The 22,102-nt window shown below is 42.2% G+C and overlaps 1 protein-coding gene across 5 annotated transcripts in view; it reads left to right on the top strand.

The window, feature by feature from the left end:
• nfrkb (nuclear factor related to kappaB binding protein) overlaps nt 1-22,102 on the top strand; it is a 169,741-nt gene that overhangs the window by 133,891 nt on the left and 13,748 nt on the right. For 4 of the 5 annotated variants that reach the window (XM_087976526.1, XM_043676949.2, XM_043676947.2 and 1 more), the window contains exons 23-24: nt 4,790-5,509; nt 19,610-19,716. In XM_087976526.1, the coding sequence (XP_087832652.1) occupies nt 4,790-5,509; nt 19,610-19,716 (827 nt within the window). The remainder of the gene's footprint in view (nt 1-4,789; nt 5,510-19,609; nt 19,717-22,102) is intronic. The other variant, XM_043676950.2, reaches the window with a different exon arrangement.

Raw genomic sequence — 22,102 nt, 5'->3', positions numbered from 1 at the left:
TTTTGCTAGCCATCACCATCCAAAGAAAAAGGCATACACTCTCTGATCATCTTATATGTCTCAATTACGTCACCTCTCAACCTCCTTCTCTATAACGAAAACAGTCTCAAGTTCCTCAACCTTTCCTCATAAGACCTTCCCTTCATACCAGGCAACATCCGAGTAAGTCTCCTCTGAACCCTTGCTAAAGCTTCCACATCCTGCCCATAATGCAGTGACCAGAACCATATACAATGCTCCAAGTGCAGGCCACACCAGAGTTTTATGCTGCTGCAACATGACCTCATGGCTACAAAACTCAATCCCTCTACCAATAAAAGCTAACACATTGTATGCCTTCTTAACAACCCTATCAACCTGGGTGGCAACTTTCAGGGATCTTTGTACATGGACATCGAGATCTCTGCTCATCTACACTGCCAAGAATCTTACCATTACTCTTCATTCCTGTTGCTTCTTCCAAACTGAATTGCCTCACACTTTTCCACGTTAAACTCCATTTGCCACCTCTCAGCCCAGCTCTGCAGCTTATCTATGTCCCGCTGCAACCAACAATGTCCTTCGACACTATCCACAACTCCACCGACCTTTGTGTCATCTGCATATTTGCTAACCCATCCTTCTACTCCCTCATCCAGGTCATTTATAAAAACAGCAGTGACCCCAAAATGGATCCTTGTGGTACACCACTGGTAACTAAACTCCAGGATGAACATTTCCCATCAACTACCACCCTCTGTATTCTTTTTCAGCTAGGCAATTTCTGATCCAAACCGCTAAAACACCCGCAATCCCATGTCTCTGTATTTTGTGCAATAGCCTACTGTGGGGAACCTTATCAAACACCTTACTGAAGTCCATATACACCACATCAACCGCTTTACCCTCATCCACCTGTTGTGTCACCTTCTCAAAGAACTCAACAAGGTTTGTGAGGCACGACTTACCCTTCACAAAACCATGTTGACTATCCATTATCACCGTACTCATTTCTAGATGATTATAAATCCTATCTCTTATAACCTTTTCCAACACTTTACCCTCAACCGAAGTACTGGTCTATAATTACCAGGGTTGTCTCTGTTCTCCTTCTTGAACAAGGGGACAACATTTGCTATCCTCCAGTCTTCTGGCATTATTCCTGTAGACAATGACGACATAAAGATCAAAGCCAAAGGCTCTGCAATCTCCTTCCGAGCTTCCCAGAGAATCCTAGGATAAATCCCATCTCGCCCACAGAGTGTATCTATTTTCATACTTCCAGAATTGCTAACACCTGCTCCTTATGAACCTCAATCCCATCTAGTCTAGTAGCCTGTATTCTCCGCGACAACATTGCCTTTATCCATTGTAAATACTGATGAAAAATATTCATTTCATGTTTCCCTATTTCCTCGGACTCCATGCGCAACTTCCCACTATACTGTCCTTGATTGGCCCTAATCTTACTCCAGTCATTCTTTTATTTCTGACATAGCTATTGAAAGCTTTATAGTTTTCATTGATCCTATATGACAGCAACTTCTCATGTCCCCTCCTGGCTCTGAGCTGTCTCTTTAGGTCTTTCCTGGTTAACTTGCAACTCTCAAACACCCTCACTGAGCCTTCACGTCTCATCCTAACATGAGCCTCATTCTTCCTCTTGACAAGAGTTTCAACTTCTTTAGTAAACCACGGCTCCCTCACCTGACCACTTCTCCATTCCTGACAGATTCATACTCATCAAGGACACGCAGTAGCTGTTCCTTGAGTATGCTCCACATTTCAATTCTGCCCATCCCCTGCACTTTACTTCCTCATCCTATGTATCCTAAATCTTGCCTAATTGGCTTTACCCCAGCTATAATTCTTGCCCTGTGGTATATGCCTATTCCTTTCCGTTACTAAAGTAAACACAACCAAATTGTGGTCACTATCACCAAAGTGCTCACCTAACTCCAAATCTAACACCTGGCCGGGTTCATACCCAGAACCAAATCCAATGTAGCCTCGTGTCTTGTTGGCCTGTCTACATACTGTGTCAGGAAACCCTCCTGAATACGTTGGACAAAAACTGACCCATCTAAAGTTCTCAAACTATAGTATTTCCAGTCAATGTTAGGAAAGTTAAAGTCCCCATAACAACTACTCTGCTACTCTTGCTCCTATCCAGAATTAACTTTGCAATTTTTTCCTGTACATCTCTGGAACTATTTGGAGGCCTATGGAACACTCCCAACAAGGTAATCTCTCCTTTCCTGTTTCTAATCTCAGCCCATACTGTCTCAGTAGACGAGTTCTCAAACGTCCTTTCTGCCACCATAATACTGTCCTTGATTAACAATGCCACATCTCCCCCTCTTTTACTGTCTTCTCTGTTCTTACTGAAACATCTAAATCCTGGAACCTGCAACAACCATTCCTGTCCCTGTTCTATCCATGTCTCTGAAATGGCCACAACATCAAAGTCCTAGGTACCAACCCATGCTGCGAGTTCACCCAACTTAAACCGGATGCTCCTGGCATTGAAGTAGACACACGTCAAACACCTTCCTGATTGCCGGTGCACTCTTGCAACCTTGAAATCTTATTTCTGACCTCCCTCTTCTCAACCTCCTGGACACTGGAACTACGATTTAGGTTCCCATCCTCCTGCTTAAATAGTTTAAACCCTCCCGAGAAGCATTAGCAAATATCCCCCCCAGGATATTGTTACCCCTGTGGTTCAGTTGTAGACCATCCTGTTTGTAGAGGTCCTGTCTACCCCAGAATGTGCCCCAATTATCCAGGTATCCAAAACCCTCCCTCCTACACCATCCCTGTAGCCAATTCCTCTCTGTCCCTCTTCCTCGCCTTGCTAGCGCATGGCATGGGCAACAAACTGGAGGTAACACACCAGCCATGAGTCTCTCTCATTCCCACAGAACCTCCTATCTGTCCCCCTAACTATGGAGTCCCCAGTGACTGATGCTCTGCTCTTCTCCCACCTTCCCTTCTGAGCAACAGGGACAGACTCTGTGCCAGGCACCTGTACCCCATGGCTTACCCCTGGTAAGTCATTCGCCCCCTCCTCCCCCCACCAACAGTATCCAAAAATAACAGAGGGGAACAGCCAAGAGAGGATTCCTGTACTGTCTGCCAGTTCCCTTTCCATCCCCGACTGTAACCCGTCTATTTCTTGTATCTGAGATGTGACTACCTCCCTGTAACTCCTCTCAATAACCCTCCTGCCTCCCAAATGATCCGAAGTTCATCCAGCTCCAGCTCCAGTTCCCTAACGTGGTTTTCGAAGAGCTGGAGTTGGGTACACTTCCCTCAGATGCAGTCAGCAGGGACACTGGTGGTGACCCTTACCTCCTACATCCTACTGGAGGAGCATGCAACTGCCCTAACATCCATTCCTACTATTCTAAATTTGCAAAGAGACTATTAAAAAATAAAACATGAAAAGAAAACAAGTTACCTTAACAATCCAACGCACAGTTCTCTTCTTTTGGTTAGAGGAGCATGGGTGGGAAATAGTGGTTCGGGTAATACAACTGCCCAAATATATTACTTCACTTTCTCAGCAGTCCCGTGTCCACTCCTGCTCAGCGTACGCGCTGCTTATTCACAAGGTGAGTTCTTAAAACAGTGATTTGCCTTCCCGTCAGCCCCCTGGTTGTCACACCCGCTCTTCCGGCTGCTAACCAAAAATATAGGGCCCCGACGCTCACGGTGTGTTAGCTTTTCGTGGTAGAGGGATTGAGTTTTGGAGCCATGAGGTCATGTTGCAGCTGTTCAAAACTCTAGTGCGGCTGCACTTGGAGTATTGTGTACAGTTCTGATCGCCGCATTATAGGAGGGACATGGAAGCTTTGGAAAGGGTGCAGAGGAGATTTACCAGAATGTTGCCTGGTGTGAAGGGAAGGTCGTATGAGAAAAGGCTGAGGGACCTGAGGCTGTTTTTGTTAGAGAAGAAGGTTGAGAGGTGACTTAATTGAGACATACAAGGTGATCAGAGAATTAAGTAGGGTGGATATTGAGAGCCTTTTTCCTTGGATGGTGATGGCTAGCATGAGGGACATTGCTTTAAATTGAGGGGTGATGGATATAGGACAGATGTCAGAGGTAGGTTCTTTACTCAGAGAGTTGTAAGGGCATGGAACTCACTGCCTGAAGCAGTAGTAGACTCGGCAACTTTAAGGACATTTAAATGGTCATTGGATAAATATATGGATGATGATGAAATAGTGTAGGTTAGATGGGCTTCAGATTGGTTTCACAGATCAGCGCAACATCAAGGCCCAAAGGGGCCTTAATGCGCTATAATGTTCTATGCTGTACGATATTCTAAGCTGTGTTTTATTGGAAACCTTGTTTGCATCTCAACCCTCTGGTTTTCCAGTTACATAACCTTCTGTTCAAAGAGCGCCTCAACCCAACCCTGATACAATACTGGTCCCATTGCCAATGGGATACAGCGGAGGCCACACTTAGCTGCAATTCTGGTTAGCCGTTCGAATCACTCAAGTTCCCCATTTGAGACTGGGCATGTGATGACTGAAATTCATTCTCCTTATTTGGTATCTCCATGCCACCTTCTGGAGCTTTACAACACCTGGTAAATTGCCACTGATAACGTTGTCAAACATGTCTTGTAAAATAGCTGAATTGTGATCTGAGCATCAGCTTTCAAATTAGCAGTCTGAATTTTACCAGGTTTCTGGCAGGGCTAAGATCCCCGTTTATAAGACTAACTCTGTTTATTAAAGCTGAGAGTTGTGAATAAATGCCCGTAGTAATTGATTCGAGACTATTTTTTGTCTAGGTTGCTATTGCAGGCCAACTTGGGGTGAAGACACAGTCCAGTACTGGAATTCCACTTACAGCAACAAACATCCGGACCAAGGGCAAAGATGTTCTGCGATTAGCTCCTTCCTCTATCACCACTGACTCCAAGGGCCAGACAGTGCTTCGAATCACGCAGGATATGATGGCTACACTGACCAAAGCACCAGTTACTACCGTGAAACTCACCCCAGACTTGCTGGCAGGTAAAGGCATTTCAGCCACTCTACACGTCACTCCTGCCATGCAGCCAACTGACTCCATGGTGAAGGCATCTACCAGCACCACCTCTTCCACCACGTCCACAGTGGTCAAGGTTACACCAGACTTAAAAGTAACTGAGGCAAGCAGCACAGCCATCCGACTGATGCCTGCACTGGCTGTAACAGTGGCTGACCAGAAGGCGAAGGTTAGTGCTCCTCTGTCTTCAACAGATACTAAACCAGCAGCTACCATCAGACTAATGCCTGGACTGGGTGTCATTCCCAAATCAGGACAGGCCATTGCTGTGGCAACGTCCAGCAAACTGTTCACTGCTGCTGGTACAATGACTTCAGCTGCAGTAACTCTGGCAACAGCAGGATCAAAGGCAATCACTAAAGTAACGCCAACAGCTGGACTGCCAATCTCTATAGGAACGGGCACTGCCACAGTGAGGCAGGTTCCTGTCAGTGCAACCATGGTGTCCACAACACAGGCGGTAAGTTCAAACTATGGACCCGTTCATCCTTGGCAATTACATCTCTGTCCACAGGAAGTATTTCAGGAGGCTGAACAGCAGTGACCCATAACCACGACAGCATGTGTTTTCCATGACATGGCTCTGTCTCATTCACCCCTCTGTACTCTCTTTCCTACATTTGGGTTATCAAATGGAAATGTTTTAAAACTCATACCTTGTTTGCAAATTTCCTTTGTTCTTTTCCCTCCCTATCTTTGTTACTTCCTTTCCCTCAAAGACTTTTTGAGATATCAAACCTCCTCCAATTTTGACCTCTTAGACATAATCAATCTGAATCACTAAACTCAAGAATTTACCTTTTTGAATTTTGAATTTACTTATTTGACTTAAATTTAGCCTATCAGTCTTATTATTATTGTGTGACTCAGTGTTCAATTTTATTTGAAAAGACATCTATGAAACTTCTTGAGATATTTTCCTGTGGTAAATGGTGGTATATAAATGAAATTGTTACTGTGTATATACCATTGTTACATTTTGCACTTGGTTTAGCTAAAACAAAGTGTTTAAAGTGCCATAGCACCTCCAATGCAGCATTCCCAAAGTACAAAAATGTTTCTTGGATCTTGTTTCTTGGTGTGCCACAAGTGTTGCATTTGGGCTAAGGTTACATTGGTAACCAGGAAGAAAGAAATAGACTTTGCCTCATTTAAATTTTCTGGCACATCTAGCCTGTCAAAAATGTGGTAATGTTGTGCACCAGCTGCCCAAGTGCAGGGATATATTCTGACTTTGGATCATTGGGCAGTGGTGAGAGTGGTTGAGAGTTTGGGTAACATGGTTAGGGGTATTCAGGGTTTTGGGGCACAGTGGTGGGAGGTGTTGGGAATACAAGGCACAATTCTTCAGACATTATTCAGTGCCCAGATGCTGGACTCTCCAACCCGTAGTTTCAATCTTATTTCTGGACCCTAATAAAGATCCTTTATTTCAAGTTCAAATCCTCCATCACTAGTGTCAGTTCCATTGATTTCTCAATAGTATTGGCCAAGATCCGACAAATAAGAATTCCTCCCTTTCCTTCCGCAGCTTCCTGACTTATCAGAAATATTTAATTCTGTTAGTGGTTCTGACCTGTTTAAATCCACCTCAGGTACTAGGGATAATGCCTGTGGACTGTTACCTGAATACAGAATGACATATCTACATTGGTATCCTATCATTAGCCTCACTGCTGCCTGTTTCTTTAATAAATCTCAATGTATGCTTTGGAATGTTTTGCATTTCTTTCAATGTTCTCTTTAAAAATACTGTGATACCCAGTCCAATTATCTCAGCTCATTTCTTTTGAAACTTGAATGTTTCATTTGGACTCATTCTGTGTCACACTGTGACCCTGATCTGAGATTCCTGTTGCCACAATACCTCAGACTCAGGCCTGCAGCTGCATCGTCTGGCTCAGGTTCCTTGACCAGATATTGTCAGTAGCAATCCAGTATAGTGTCCTGGGTCATGTGTTTGGTACATGCTTCCTCTTTAGCCTCCATCACCAGTTCTTCTATTTTATTTAACGACATTTAATAAAGTACCCAAACCTATTAACTAAAATTGAAATGAATGGAATTCAGAGCAAACTATTAAAGTGATTAGGGAATTGGTTGAGCAACACTAGGGATATTGATCAGGTACTTGAATCAGAAGGATGTGGTGTTCCACTAAGAGCTATGTTTGGTCCTCACTTAGTTTACCCATATGTGGCTTAGCTAATGGAATAGAAAATCACATGCCAAAATTTATCAGTGGCACACAGGTTGAGTTGTACATAGTGTGGGCGAAAATATAAAGTTATAAAGAGCTATTGAGAGATTGAGTGAATGGGCAAATCTGTGGCAAATGAATTTCAATGTAAATAGACGTGAGATCATTGGTTTGGACATAATAAGACTAGAACAGGTGACTTTGTGTGTCGGCACTGCTGGCTGGACCAACTTGAAAGGGTTCAGAAAAGATTTACAAGGGTGTTGCCAGGATTGGAGGATCTGAGCTACAGGGAGAGGCTGAATAGGCTGGGGCTGTTTTCTCTGGAGCGTCGGAGGCTGAGGGGTGACCTTATAGAGGTTTACAAAATTATGGGGGGCATGGATAGGATAAATAGATAAAAGTCTTTTCCCTGGGGTCGGGGAGTCCAGAACTAGAGGGCATAGGTTTAGGGTGAGAGGGGAAAGATATAAAAGAGACCTTAAAGAGCAACTTTTTCACGCAGAGGGTGGTACGTGTATGGAATGAGCTGCTAGAGGATGTGGTGGAGGCTGGTATAATTGCAACATTTAAGAGGCATTTGGATGGGTATATGAATAGGAAGGGTTTGGTGGGATATAGGCTGGGTGCTGGCGGTTGGGACTAGATTGGGTTGGGATATCTGGTCGGCATGGACGGGTTGGACCGAAGGGTCTGTTTCCATGCTGTACATCTCTATGACTCTAAGTTATTAAGAATAAGCAATAGATCTCCAATCATCTCCAGGTCTCAGTATAATTATTACATTTTCAGCACTGCCATTACTTTCAGTTGAGGTGCATGCATTTTTTTGATTTCAGCATTTTCTGTTGGGCTGTTGTGGTAGTGTCCTTACCTGTGGATGAGGAGGCCTGATTTCAAATCCCACCTGCTCCAGAGGTTTGTCATAACAGGGTGACTAGAAAATATCTCCTAACACACGCTGTTGTCCGCTCACCTGCGCGTAGCTGCATGCAGAATTGTCCAATTGCACTTGGTTGCAAGGAAGGTAAAAACAGTTTATTTCAGTCATCCTGTTGATCAGTTGAGCAAACAGGTCATCAAGTCATTGAGATCTACAGCACAGATAAAGACCCTTAAGCCCATCAGGTCCACACCAACCCTCCAACTCCACATAGTCAGCCGCCTGAGGCAGGAATTGAACCCGGGTCTCTGGCACTGTGAGGCAACAGTGCTAACCACTGTGCCACCGTGCCACCCACAAAGCCTCACTGCGGTGATACTCACCTTAATCAAAAATGCAACACCCCCTCCTTCTACCACCTCTGTCCCACCTAAAGCACCAGTACCCCGATGCATTAAGCCGCCAGTCCTGGCCCTCCCTTACCTAGGTTTCTGAAATGGCTATAATGTCCCAGTCCTACGTACCTATCCACGTTGAGTTCATCGGCCTTACCTGTTAGCCCTCTTGCATTGAAATAAATGCAATTTAATCCAACAGGCATTCCTTTCGATATCCTGTCATAATGCAGGGATGTTTGACTTGATGCTTTGTCGCAGTCTCAAACTTGTGTTTTAAATGACTTTGGTTTTAGGCTGGAATCAGGAAAGGTTTTTACCATGTTATGTGATTTATTGTCTGTAAATTAATGCTTTTAAATGTGAATTGCTAGATATTCAAAGTTCATGTATAGCCCAGTACAATTTTCTGGATATAAAAGGAGCAATTCATTTCAAATCTGAATCTCATAAATATCTCAGAGAAGGCGTTCCTCATTCTGAATCTGAGAAGGCATTTGAATTTTTAAGAAATTGTTTAGGATAGTTTGGAATTCGATGGTGGCTAGAAATTCAAGAAATAGAAGCAATTATTTAGAATTGGCTTGTTCTTACTGTTAGGCGGACAGCATTTGCATAAATATATAATAACTATGCTAATTCATCTGCTTGTTAATCTTTTATACCGTAAATTTGGAATTTAAATTTAAAATTAGATCTTAAGGTGCTTTCCTAAAAGCATACGTTAATCTCAGGGCAATCATAGTCTTTGACTAAGATATATATAGGGTTAGAGGTCCACAATGAGTCTGATCCAAGGTACAATTGCCAAAATAATCATAGGAAAGAAAGTTCTTAAGTATTCAATAATCAAAGCTCTGAGAATTTCTCGTGCACATAAAATATACAATATAATGCTGAAGGAATGGCAGGATATGCCCACTTCGAGAGTCTGCATGCTATTGAGGCTGTTCCAACATTTTCCAGGAGGATTGTGCTGATAATTAAACCCCACTACTCCAAAAGACATACCAAAAATGTTAATGTTTTGCTTTATCACTAAAATGATCAATTTCTTTCTCTTCTTTTTGTTTGAATAATAATGTAAGGTTTGAACAGGTTGAACTCAAAATAACTAATTTCTTATGAACGAAACTTTTTTTTTAAATGACAAAAGCTGTTATCAACTAAGTTATAGCCCTAGCCATTTAGGTCAGTTCCCCATAGGTCAATACTCTGTCTGTCTTGACCACAAAATAAAGTCCTGCTTCATCCTTCAATTCTATTTTACCTCATTATGTCAATATAAAGGGTTTCTCTGATAAATCAACAGTTAGTCTTTGTTCTGCCTGAATTGGAAAGGCTCCATATGTTTCAAAATCATCTGCTTTTCAAATTTTTTCAAACGTTGATTTGAAATAATGAAGTGGGATTTTTGGAGTCAGGACAAATCTGAAGGCCTTTAAAAATGGCAAGCAATACCTAGATGTAGAGTCCAGCTCAGCTTGGAACAGAACCCATTTGTGTCAGCATGCCAAAAGGCAGGCTGATGTGTTCAGCACTGCCTTTGAAACATAGAACATTGGTTACGTCAACAAACTTTCTCCAAGCCCAGAGACGTAAACACAAACTGGCTGAGCTTGTCCTATGCAGAATTAAGCAATATCTACATATCCCAGACACAGACACAATTACAAGATACAATACAAGATACAAATACAATAAAAAGCCCAGTGGGCCGAAGATCCAATCTGAACGAATCGAAATTGGGGAAGACTTCTTGTGCTCTACTTGTTTTCCTGTCATTGAGATCAGAATGCTGACAGTCTATGACAATAAGAGGTAGATCAGCTTTAGTTTTGATAACAGTCAATTATAAATAACAGATCATCTTTCAGATTTTATGAGGAAATTGAAGGGCCTGATTTCTGGAACTTTATCCTGTTCCCAGAAGATATACTGAAAGAGATCTGTGCAGCTTGTCCTGCTATAAGATTTTCTCTTTTCCAAAAAAAAAGAGCGAGATCTTCCTGTTGTTGCTGTCTGCTTCTTTATGGTTTGTTCCTTTAACTGATAGCGAGGTGTGTACTGAAACGGGATTATAGTTCAAAGACTGTTGCTCGGTTAGACTTGATGGAACTGAATGACCTACTTCTGCTCCTGTGTTTTACGGACCTTCAATGCATGGGCCCCATTTCTTCCAAATCAAATCTGTTAAGCAATTAAATCCATAAGACCCATCTCCCATCTCTCTTCTAAAAACTTTGCTTGCCTATTTTCCACAGTCATTTGACTTTTTATCACCGTTCCCAGCAATTACATGTCTCTTCAATGACTTTTTTAATCCAGCAGGTCCAAACATTTCAATATTACAATTCCTCTTGGTCCTTATATGTAGTCCTAGCAAGACAACCTGAAAACAATGGTGTTTCCATGCACTTGTTGTTCATATTCCAAGTGGTGGAGGTCATTGATCTGTGGCTAGCTGCCAAAGAAACCTTAGCAGCTTCTTGTAGATTGCCTCTTGTAGATTTTTCACATTTCACCACTGCATGAAAGTGGCAATCAAGAGTAAATAATTAAGAAGATGGCTGTGTTGTTGATTAGGGAAGTTGTTTTGTCTTGGACAGGCTTTGAACTTCTTGAGTATTGTTGGAGCTGTATCCATTTAGTCTGTGAAAAGTATCCCATCAGACACATAACTTGCGCTTTGTAGACTATGGTCAGGTTTAGGAGTTCAGACACTGCCACAATATGACTAGCCGAAAGCTTACTTTTGTAGCCATTCCATTTTTAAAAATTTGTTCAATTAATGTCAGCAATGCTAGCCAGTACGTATGTCCCATCTCTCGTTGCCTCTGAGAAGTTGGGTGGTAAGCTGCCTCCTTGAACTGCTGCAGTTAGTGTGGTGTAGATAGTACCCACAATGCCCTTAAGAAGGGAGTTTGAGCATTTTGAACTAACATCAGTGATGCAACAATATTCTAGACATAAATCAGAGTGAAGAGGAACTCCACAGCTGTATACACTTACATGGATCTGCTTTTGTTCTAGATCACTTGGGTTTGAAGGTGCAGTGCAATGCATCTTGTACAGGTGTACACCATTGTGTGTTGCTGATGGAAGTGAATGTTGATGGTGATGAATTAGTCCCAGTCAGTCGTTCTGCTTTATCCTGGATGGTGTTGAGCCCCTTGAGAGTTGTTGAAAATACATCCATCTCGGCAAGTCCTGACTTGTGTCTTTTAGATCGTGAGCAGACAACAAAAGTGCGTTATTTGTGATAGATCTCCCAGTCTCTAACCTGTTATTATAGCTCAGTAGTTTAATAGCTAGTGCAATTCAGTTTCTGGTCAATGGTAACTCTGGGGACGTTAGTAGTGGAGGATCAAGGTTGGTAATGCTCTTAAATGTGATGGTTAGATTCTTTGTTGCTTATTCGTCACCTTGCACTTGTGTGCACAGATTGTTTCTTGCCACTGACTAGCCCAACCCTGGATGTTGTTAGGTCTTGCTCCCAATGGACATGGACTGGTGTGGCTTGTCCAATGCAATTTGGGGCAGTGATGACTCCTACAAATGATGTTGAAGGAGGATCTGGTGATAGTCATTTGAAAAACAGCTGTGGAACTGAGTTCCAAGCATCTACCACACTTTATGTGTAGAAGTGCCTCCTAACATCTCTCTTGAACAATCTGGCCCTAATTCTCAGACCATGGCCTTTCAATCTAGAATCTCCAACCAATGGAAACAGTTTACCTTTATCTACCCTGTCTTTTCCTGGTAGGATCTTGAAGATTTAAGATCACCCCTTAACCTTATAAAGTCTGGAGAAAAGAGGCTCAATTTCTGTAATATGTCCTCAGAACCTAACCCCTAAAGACCAGGAATCATCCTTGTAAACCTAAATAGTACTCTCTCCAAAGCCAGTATATACTTGCTAAGGTGTGATGCCCAGGTCTGATTACAGTACTCTAATTGATGTCTAACCAGCGATTTGTGGAGATGCAACATAATATCTGCATCCTTATGCTCAAGTCCTTTGGAAAAAAAAGGCCAGCTTTTTGGGGTTTTTTTGCACTTGTTTGTGAGATTTTAAGGATCTGTGCACCTGAACTCTCAAGTCTCTTTGGACATCCACTGTTTTCAATCTCATATCATCTATCCTTTTCCGTGGGTGGCACAGTGGTTAGCACTGCTGCCTCACAGTGCCGGAGACCCGGGTTCAATTCCCGCCTCAGGCGACTGGAGTTTGCACGTTCTCCCTGTGTCTGCGTGGGTTTCCTCCGGGTGCTCCAGTTTCCTCCCACAGTCCAAAAGATATGCAGGTCAGGTGAATTGGCCATGCTAAATTGCCCGCAGTGTTAGGTAAGGGGTAAATGTATGGGTATGGGTGGGTTGCGCTTCGGCGGGTCGGTGTGGACTTGTTGGGCCGAAGGGCCTGTTTCCACACTGTAATGTAATCTAATCTCACACTTGGTTACATCGAGCTCCATCTGCCATTGTTTTGCCTGTTCATATAGTCTACCAAAATCCTTTGTAATTTTATACTATCATCCTCACTGTTTATAAAGCCACCTAACTTGATATATCAGCAAATCTGAATATATATAAATAATTGAGGCCTTAACACAGATATTTGTGGGACACCACTGGTCACATCCTGTTAAAGGAGAAGGCAGGTTATGAGGCTGATATTTACCAGAAGTGAAAGGAAGGGACAGAAGTGGGCGGAGGTGCTTGAGTCTATTATCAAGGAAGAAATAGCAGCGCATCTGGAAAGAAATTGTCCCATTGTACAGACGCAGCATGGCTTCATGAAGGGCAGGTCATGCTTCACAAATCTTTTGGAATTCTATGAAAATATTTCAAGCAAGGTGAATAATGGGGAACCAGTAGATGTGGTATACCCAGATTTCCAAAAGGCCTTTGACATGGTGTCGCACATGCGGCTGCTGCACAAGATAAGGATGCATGGTGTTAGGGGTAGAGTATTAGCATGGATAGAGGATTGGTTGACTAACAGGAAGCAAAGAGTGGGGATAAATGAGTGCTATTCTGGACGGTGTGCCTCAGGGATCACTGTTGGGACTGCAATTATTTACAATTTATATAGATGATCTGGGTGTCAAAATTTGCCAATGACGTGAAGCTGAGTGGCAAAGCAAAATGTGCAGAGGACTGTGAAACTTTGCAGAGGAACATGGATACATTGAGTGAGGGGGCAAAGGTCTGGCAGATGGAATACAATGTTAGTAAATATGAAGTCATATATTTTGGTAGGAGTAACAGCAAAATAGATTATTACTTGAATGGTAAAAAGTTACAGCATGCTGATTTACAGAGAGACATAGATGTCCTTGTGCATGAGTCACAGAAGGTTGATCTGCAGGAACGACAAGTAATTAGGAAGACAAATGGAATTTTGTTCTTCGTTGCTAAAAGGGTTGAGGCTAAAAGCATAGAGGTTATGTTGCAGCTGTACAGGGTGGTGGTGAGGCCACACCTGGAGTACTGTGTGCAGATTTGGTCTCCTTACTTAAGAAAGGATGTATTGGCACTCGTGGGGATGTACAGGAGGTTCACTAGGTTGATTCCGGAGTTGAGGGGATGGCTTATGAGGAGAGGCTGAATAGAATTCAGAACAATGAGGGGAGGATATTATAGAAACATATAAAATTATGAAGGAAATCAATAAAATATAAATAGACTGGATGTTTCCACTGGTGGGTGAGACTAAGATAAAAGGGCATGGCCTCAAGATTAGAGGAAGCAGGTTTAGAACTGAACTGAGAAGGAACTTCTTCATTCAGAGGGTTGTTAATCTATGGAGTTCGTTGCCGACTGAAGTAGTTGACGCTACTTCCGTTATTGCTTTTAAAGCTAAGGTAGTTTTTTGAAAAATAAAGGAATTCAGGGTTATGATGAAAATGCGGGTAAGTGGGGCTGAGTCCATGAAAAGATTGGCCATGATCTTATTGAAGGTGGTGCAGGCTCTAAGGGCCAGACGGACCTGCACCTGCTCTTATGTTCTTATGAATGTATGAATGTCATACTGCATCAATGAATCATGAAGAACAGTTTCACAAGTGGCAGAGATGCAGAATCTTTTCAATCTGAGAAGATAATTTTTTGTTCAGCAAAGATATTAAGGGACTGAAGGCAGGGGAATGCAGTTAGGCCACAGGTCAGCCATTGAATAGGGAAACAGGCTCAAGTGATTGAATGGACTACTCCTGTTACTGTGTTCCTAAAATTTTGATTTTCTAATTTTCCAATCGAATCAGAAAGGCAAATGCATGGCTTGAGAGATGGTGTAGAAAAGAGTGGTTTAGATTTTTGGGATTTGGGAATCACTTTTGTGGAAGGAGAAAGCTGTTCAGAAGAGATGAGTTTTACCTGAGCAGAACTGGAACTAATCACCTGGCTGAGAGAGTAAACAGTGTGGTGTAGCTGGGTTTGAATTTGTAAAAGCAGGGAGTGGGTTGACTAATGGCTTAGCTTTGAAAGTACCAGGGAAGGCAAAAGAGGTAGAATGGAGAACAGGGAAAAAGAATCGAGAGATGGTTTGAGTGTTGACAGTGAACAAGGAAGTGACTGTCTTCCAATGGGAAAGAAAGAGAAAAGGGCAGTATGCACAGATTAGTGTTTTAAAAAATTGAGGAACTGGAAGCAGAAATTGCGCTGGGGGAATAAAGCATAGTCGCATTGTCATAAACGTTGATAAAACTAGAGCAGGGCTGGATGCTTAACATCCTGGTTATAAGAATATTTAGTAGCAACAGGATGTGTAAAAGGGATGTGGTGTGACAGTCTTGGTCAAAGATGCATGAGATGCAGTTTGGAAATTAGAATCTATGTTGTTGGAGGTGCCAAACCAAGTGATGACCAGTAGGTTTTTATTGTAGACCTCAAGGTAGTGGGAAGGAAGTATAAGAGAGCATTTATTGGCAGATCATGGAACCGGCAGGACAAGTAAGGTTGTGATAGTTGATTATTTCAATTAGCCTAAGGTAGACTAGGAAGAAGATGGAGTGTGAGGCATGGAAGAGAAGAAATTCCTTTAAAGTGTGCAGGAGAACGTTGTGTATCAGTAAACGTCCAGTCCTACCAAGGAAGAGGCTATGCTGCATCTGGTCCTAGGAATCAAGGCCGGCCAAGGGGAGAATGTTAGAGTCAGGGAGCATTTGAGAAATAAGATCCCAGACTGGAAAAAAGCAGATTTTAGAGGTCTAAATGTTAAACTGAAGCAGATTGATTGGAAGCACATTTTGCTGGATGAAATTGGAAAATTTTAAAAGGAGAGATGGATATGACACAAGCTAGGTACATGCTCATGAGAAATAAATACTCAGTATCCAAAAGTAGAGTACCCTGGATGACTAGGGATACTGATGAGAAAATAAGGAAGAAAAAGGAGGCACATGATGTATACTCGAGTAATAATAGCAACAGAAATCAGGAAGAATATCTCAAATGCAAGAAAGAAGCTTAAGGCTAAGAGGAAGCATTAGCAAAGGATAGCAGGCTGCACTAAAACAAATAGTATAAGTTCTTCAAGCATATTAATAGTAAAAGATTAGTGAAGGATATAGTGGGATCCATTAGGATCAAACTGTTTACTAAAGCAAAGGGTATGGCAGAGGTACTAAATGAATACTTTGTTTCTGTCTTTACCAAAATAGAAAATGGTGACAATGACACAGTTGAAAATGTGGGTGTTGAGCAACTGGGCAGTACAATATTTGACAAAATGGCTGGCAGCACTTCAGGTAGAGAAGTTGCCAGGTCCAGGTGGGATGGGGTTATGTCCTAGATCACTAAGAAAGGGAAGGGAGAAAATTATAAGGTCATTGACTGAAGTATTCCAGGTGTGAAGACAGCATTAGTTGTGGAGTCTGGAGAATTGCAAATGGGACAACATTGTTTAAGAATGGGACAAAGGATAACTCCGGAAACTACAAACCTGTCAGCTTGACATCAAACTGCTGGAAAAATGATGGAGGCCATAATATGGAATGAGGTAAATATATATACTTAGAGAAAAATAAGTTAATACGAGGCAATCAACATGGCTTTGTTCAGGACAGGTCATGTCTGGCAAATATGATTGAGCTCTTTGATGAGGGTAGTGCTTTGGATTATATGTTTGGACATTCATAAAGCATTGAAACGGTGCCACGTTGCAAGTTAGTTAGCACATTAGAAATGTTTGGATTCATGTGTCCTTGGCAACCTGGATTAAAAGTTGGCTGAAAGGTAAGAAACAGAGTATAAGTAAAGAAGGGCATTTCTTAGATTGAAGACCAGTTGAAATTGGTGTTCCCCTGGGATCTGCTTTTTCTGATTTATATAAAGAGTTTAGAGATGGGTGTTCAGCAGAATCTCTAAGTATGTAGATTTTGCTAAACTAGAGAGAATAATGAATTGTGAGGATGATGCTAAGTGATTTCAGAGGGACATTGATAAGTTGGGCTGGCAGATGAATTTCAGTGCAGAAAAATGAGGTCATGCATTTTGGGAGAAGAAATGCAGAGAGACAATACTGGCTCAATGATACAACTTTGAATGAAGTAAAAAGCATTTGGAATAAAATGAATGATTTAGCACTGCAAATGGAGAAAAACGGTGCATCTTTGTGCATGAATCGCAGGGAGTACAGGTTTAGGATTTGAATATCTTAATGTATCCATTGCTTTGGAAGGATATGCAGGTGGGAAAAGGAGTTGGTGCAGCTTGTTAGTTAAGGAAGAGATCAGTGTTGAAGTGAGAAATGATACAAGCACTAGAGATCAAGACTTAGGTTCCGTCTGGGTAGAAGTAAGAAATAGCAAGGGAAAAAAAGTCCTTGGTGAGATTAAACTATAGGTTCCCAAAAAACCAGGAAATTCTGGGGCTTATAAGAAACGTACAGCAATAATCATGGGTGTTTTTAATATGCATGTATTTTGGATTGACCAAAATGACAAAGATAGCTCTAGTGAGAATTCTTGACTATTAGAGATTGTTTCTTGGAGCAATATGTTTTGGAACCAACCAGTGCGCAGGCTATTTGGTTTGCAATTGTGTAATGTGGTGGGATTAATTAACGATATAGGATCTTTAGGAAAAAGTGATCATAACATAGTAGAATTTCAAATTGAGTTGGAGGGTGAGAAACTGGAGTCTCACCCTCATATTCTGGCATAAGGACAGATTTGGCCCTAGTGGACTGGACTGGACTGGAGGACTAAATGTAAGGAGAATTGATGAGCAGTGGCAGATGTTTGAGATACTCAGTTGGTCCCAACTTGAATATATTCCAGAAAAAAATTGTAAAAGGTAAAAATGTCATCCATGGCTAAGATTTCATAAAGACAAAGTCTAAGGCATGCTATCTAAAGGTAACTTATTAGCTTGGATATAGAATTGGCTAACCAACAGAAGAGAGTCGGGATAAATGGATCTTTTTCTGATTGGCAAGATGTAAGTTGCAGTGTGCCACAGAATTTGATCCTTGGACCATAACTATTTAAAATCTGTACTCATGACTTGGAAGCAGGGATCATAAGTGCTATAGCCAATTTTGCAGATGACAATGAAATAAGTGAGAAAGTAAATTTAATGAGAATGGGTGTGAGTTAATCCATTTTGATCAAAGGACTAAAAAGACAAAATGTTATCGAAATAAAATGTTTCAGTGTCGAGAGATCTGTGCATCCTTGTGCATGAATCGCAGAAAACTAATATGCAGGTACAGCAGGTAATAGAATGGAATGGCAAATAGAATTTTGGCATTTATTGCGAAAGGAATAGAGTATAAAAGTAGGGAAGTGTCCAAGGCATTTGTGAGACTGCACCTGAAGTATTGTGTAAAATTTTGGGTCACTTCCTTAAGAAGGAATGTAGTTGGACTGGGATAGATTAGATGAGATTAGATTAGATTACTTACAGTGTGGAAACAGGCCCTTCGGCCCAACAAGTCCACACCGACCCGCCGAAGCGTAACCCACCCATACCCCTACATTTATCCCTTTACCTAACACTACGGGCAATTTAGCATGGCCAATTCACCTGACTTGCACATCTTTGGACTGTGGGAGGAAACCGGAGCCCCCGGAGGAAACCCACGCAGACACGGGGAGAACGTGCAAACTCCACACAGTCAGTCGCCTGAGGCGGGAATTGAACCCGGGTCTCTGGCGCTGCGAGGCAGCAGTGCTAACCACTGTGCCACCGTGCCGCCCACAAATAGTTGAGAAGGTTCACTGATTCCAGGGGATGAGCAGTTCATTTTGTGAAGAGAGATTGAGCAGTTTAGGCCTTTGCTGCCTGGAGTTTAGAAGAATGAGAAGAGTCCTAATAGAAGTACGTAAAATGTGAAAGGGGGTTGACAAAATACAGATAGAAATGAAACGTAGAGAGGAAACATCCTCATGGGTTCCAATCTGGAATGAGAAGTCATTGTTTCAGGATAAGGGTAGCAATTTAAAACAAATGAGAAATTACTTCTTTCAAAGTGTAAAATTCACTCCTCAAAGTGTGCTGGACATTGAGTAAATTTAAGGAGGAGATAGACAGGCTTTTAATTAGTACTGGGTTGAAGGGTTATGGAGAGCAGGCAGGAAAGTAAAGTTAAGGCCGAGATGAAATCATCCACTATTGTATTAAATGGAGGATCAGGCTTGGAGGGGCTGAATTGCCCACTCCTGCTTCTAGTTCTTATGTTCCTATAGAATGGGATCAGGAATGTCTTAGAAATATTCAAAATTTTATAGGTTGCAAAATCTGAGAGTAGAATGTATAATGGACATTGTAAAAGTATGACCTGACAACAACATTGTGGCTAATGTGCAGTTTCAAGTGGAGTGCCATGTGAGATTTGTTTACACTCACTATGGGAAGGACTGTACCTGAGGTTATTACCACTTTTCATAGATAGCACTGTATACGAGTGACTGTTAAAGTATACTGTCACAGATGGCTATTTCTCCCGTTTGGATCATGCTGTGCTTACTCAGGTGAACTATCTCTCAAAACGTTCAGATAAGTAACCTTGAATGCAACTGGAACCCATGTTCCTGATAGTGAACTAATGACTTTGTTTCTGATTTCATCCCGCAGACAAAGCTGCCTGCGACAATCACTGTGCCTTTATCAGTACTAAACCAACCACTTAAAGGAAAAGGAGTGATGGCAGGACCAATCATCAAGGGGAATCTCGGGGCAAAGTGAGTAATAATCTGGTATATTGTGGGCAGGGCTGGTAATAACTCAGATGAATTAAGTGGAGCTGAGAAGATGTGTCCCAGGGATCGGAACTAGTGCCTCTAGATTTCCTTAACAAACGTAAATTGGGAATTCTGTATACATTGGTCACATTTGTTGATGCTACTAAGTAGGGTATTTAAAAAGAAAAGCTGGGTCTCCAATGTCCCTGACTCCTTCGTGTGCAGGAAGTGTATCCAGCTGCAGCTCCTGTCTGTCTGCTTAACGAAACTGGAGCTGTGGCTGGATTCATTTTGGAGTATTGGTGAGGCTGGGGGAATCGTGGATCAACATTCAGTAAGTTGATCACACTGCAAATACAATTACTGAGGAAGATAGCGCATGGGTGACCAACAGATAGAGGAAGAATAGGAAGGTAGTGCAGGGATCCCCTGCAGACAATTCCCTCCAAAATAGATATACCGTTTTGGACACTGTTTGGGGAAATGGCTCATCAGGGAAGGCAGCAGCAGCCTGTTAAGAACAAAGAACAAAGAAAATTGATGCCCTTCGGCCCTCCAAGGCTAAGCCGATCCCAATGTTGCATTGTGTTGCACAGGAGGGCAGGAGAAAGTGTGGCAGAATTATAGTCACTGGGAATTCAATGCTGTGAGGAATAGAGAGGCATTTCTGTAGCCATAAATGATAGTCCAGGATGCTATGTTGCTTTCCTGGTATAAGGCTAGAGGTTGGCTAACGTGATGCCACTATTTCAGGAAGGATGTAAGGAAAAGCCAGGGATAGATAAGAGTGGTGAGCCTGACCTCATTGGTGGGCAAGTTGTTGGAGGGAATCCTGAGGGATAGGATTTACATGCATTTGGATAGGCAATTACTTATTAGGGATAGTCAATATGGCTTTGAGCAAGGGAAATCACATCTTACTAATTTGATTTGAGTTTTTTGAAAAAGTAACGAAGAGGATTGATGAAAGCAGAACAGTGGACATGATCTCTAAGGACTTTAGTAAGGTTCAACAAGGTTCCCCGTGGGAGACTGGTTCGCAAGATTAGATCACATGGAATGCAGGGAGAACTAGCCATTTGGATACAGAAGTGGCTCGAAGGTAGAAGACAAAGGGTGGTGGTGGAAGGCTGCTTTTCAGACTGGAGGCCTGTGACCAGTGCATACCACAAGGATTTGTGCTGGGTCCTCCTGCTTTTTGTCATTTATGTAAATGATTTGCGTGTGAATATAGGAGGGCAGGACTTTTAATGTAATGTCCTGGGGAGTGTTGCTGAACAAAGAGATCTTGGAGTGCAGGTTCATCATTCCTTGAAAGTAGAGTCTCAGGTAGATAGGATAGTGAAGAAGATGTTTAGTAATGCTTTCCTTTATTAGTCAGGTTATACTCCCAACAGGTTTATTTGGAAGTACAAGCATTCGGACCGCTGCTTCTTTGTCAGGTAGCTAGCTACCTGATGAAGGAGCAACCCTCCGAAAGCTTGGGCTTCCAAATAAACCTGTTGGATTATAACCTGGTGTTGTGTGATTATTAACTTTTTCCACCCCTGTCAAACACCGGCTCCTCCACATTATTGGTTCGAACATTGAGAGGTGATGTTGCAGCTGTATATGATATCGGTTAGGCTGCTTTTGGAATATTATGTGCAATTCTGGTCTCCCTTCTAAAGGAAAGATGTCATGAAACTTGAAAGGGTTCAGGAAAGATTTACAAGGATGTTGCCAGGGTTGGAGGATTTAAGCTCGAGGGAAGAGGCTGAACAGGCTGGGGCTGTTTTCCCTGAAGCGTCTGAGGCTGACGGGTGACCTTATCGAGGTTTATAAAATTATGAGGGCCATGGATAGGGTAAATAGACAAAGTCTCTTCCCTAGGGTGGGGGAGTCCAGAACCAGAGGGCATAAGTTTAGGGTGAGAGGGGAAAGATTTAAAAAGGACCCAAGGGGCAACTTTTTCACACAAAGTGTATGGAATGAGCTGCCAAAGAAGGTGATGGAGGCTGATACAATTACAATATCTAAAATATGTATGGATGCTTGTATGTATAGGAAGGGTTTAGGGGTATATGGGCTATGTGCTGGCAAATGGGACTAGATTAGGTTCGGTTATCTGGTGGCATGGTTGAGTTGGACTGAAGGGTCCATTTCTGTGCTATACATCTCTGTGACTCTGTGTTTCGGAGCGGCGGAAGACATTCTGGAGAGGGGTGTGAACAGCTAACTGTTATAGCAGATATAGGTAGCAAATATATAGGTTTAATAAAAAAGGATGAGGCCCTACAAACTGAATTTAGGCATTTAGGAGTTAAACTAAAAAGTAGGACCTCAAAGTTAGTAATCTTGGGATTGCTACCAGTGCTGCATGCTCGCCAGAGTAGGAATGGCAGGA

This window comes from Chiloscyllium plagiosum, unplaced genomic scaffold, assembly GCF_037043375.1.
Source record: "Chiloscyllium plagiosum isolate Xiang-an unplaced genomic scaffold, Cpla_swu_hap1 HiC_scaffold_29, whole genome shotgun sequence".
Classification (NCBI taxonomy): domain Eukaryota; kingdom Metazoa; phylum Chordata; class Chondrichthyes; order Orectolobiformes; family Hemiscylliidae; genus Chiloscyllium; species Chiloscyllium plagiosum.
This window is presented reverse-complemented; position numbering and strand designations above follow the sequence as displayed.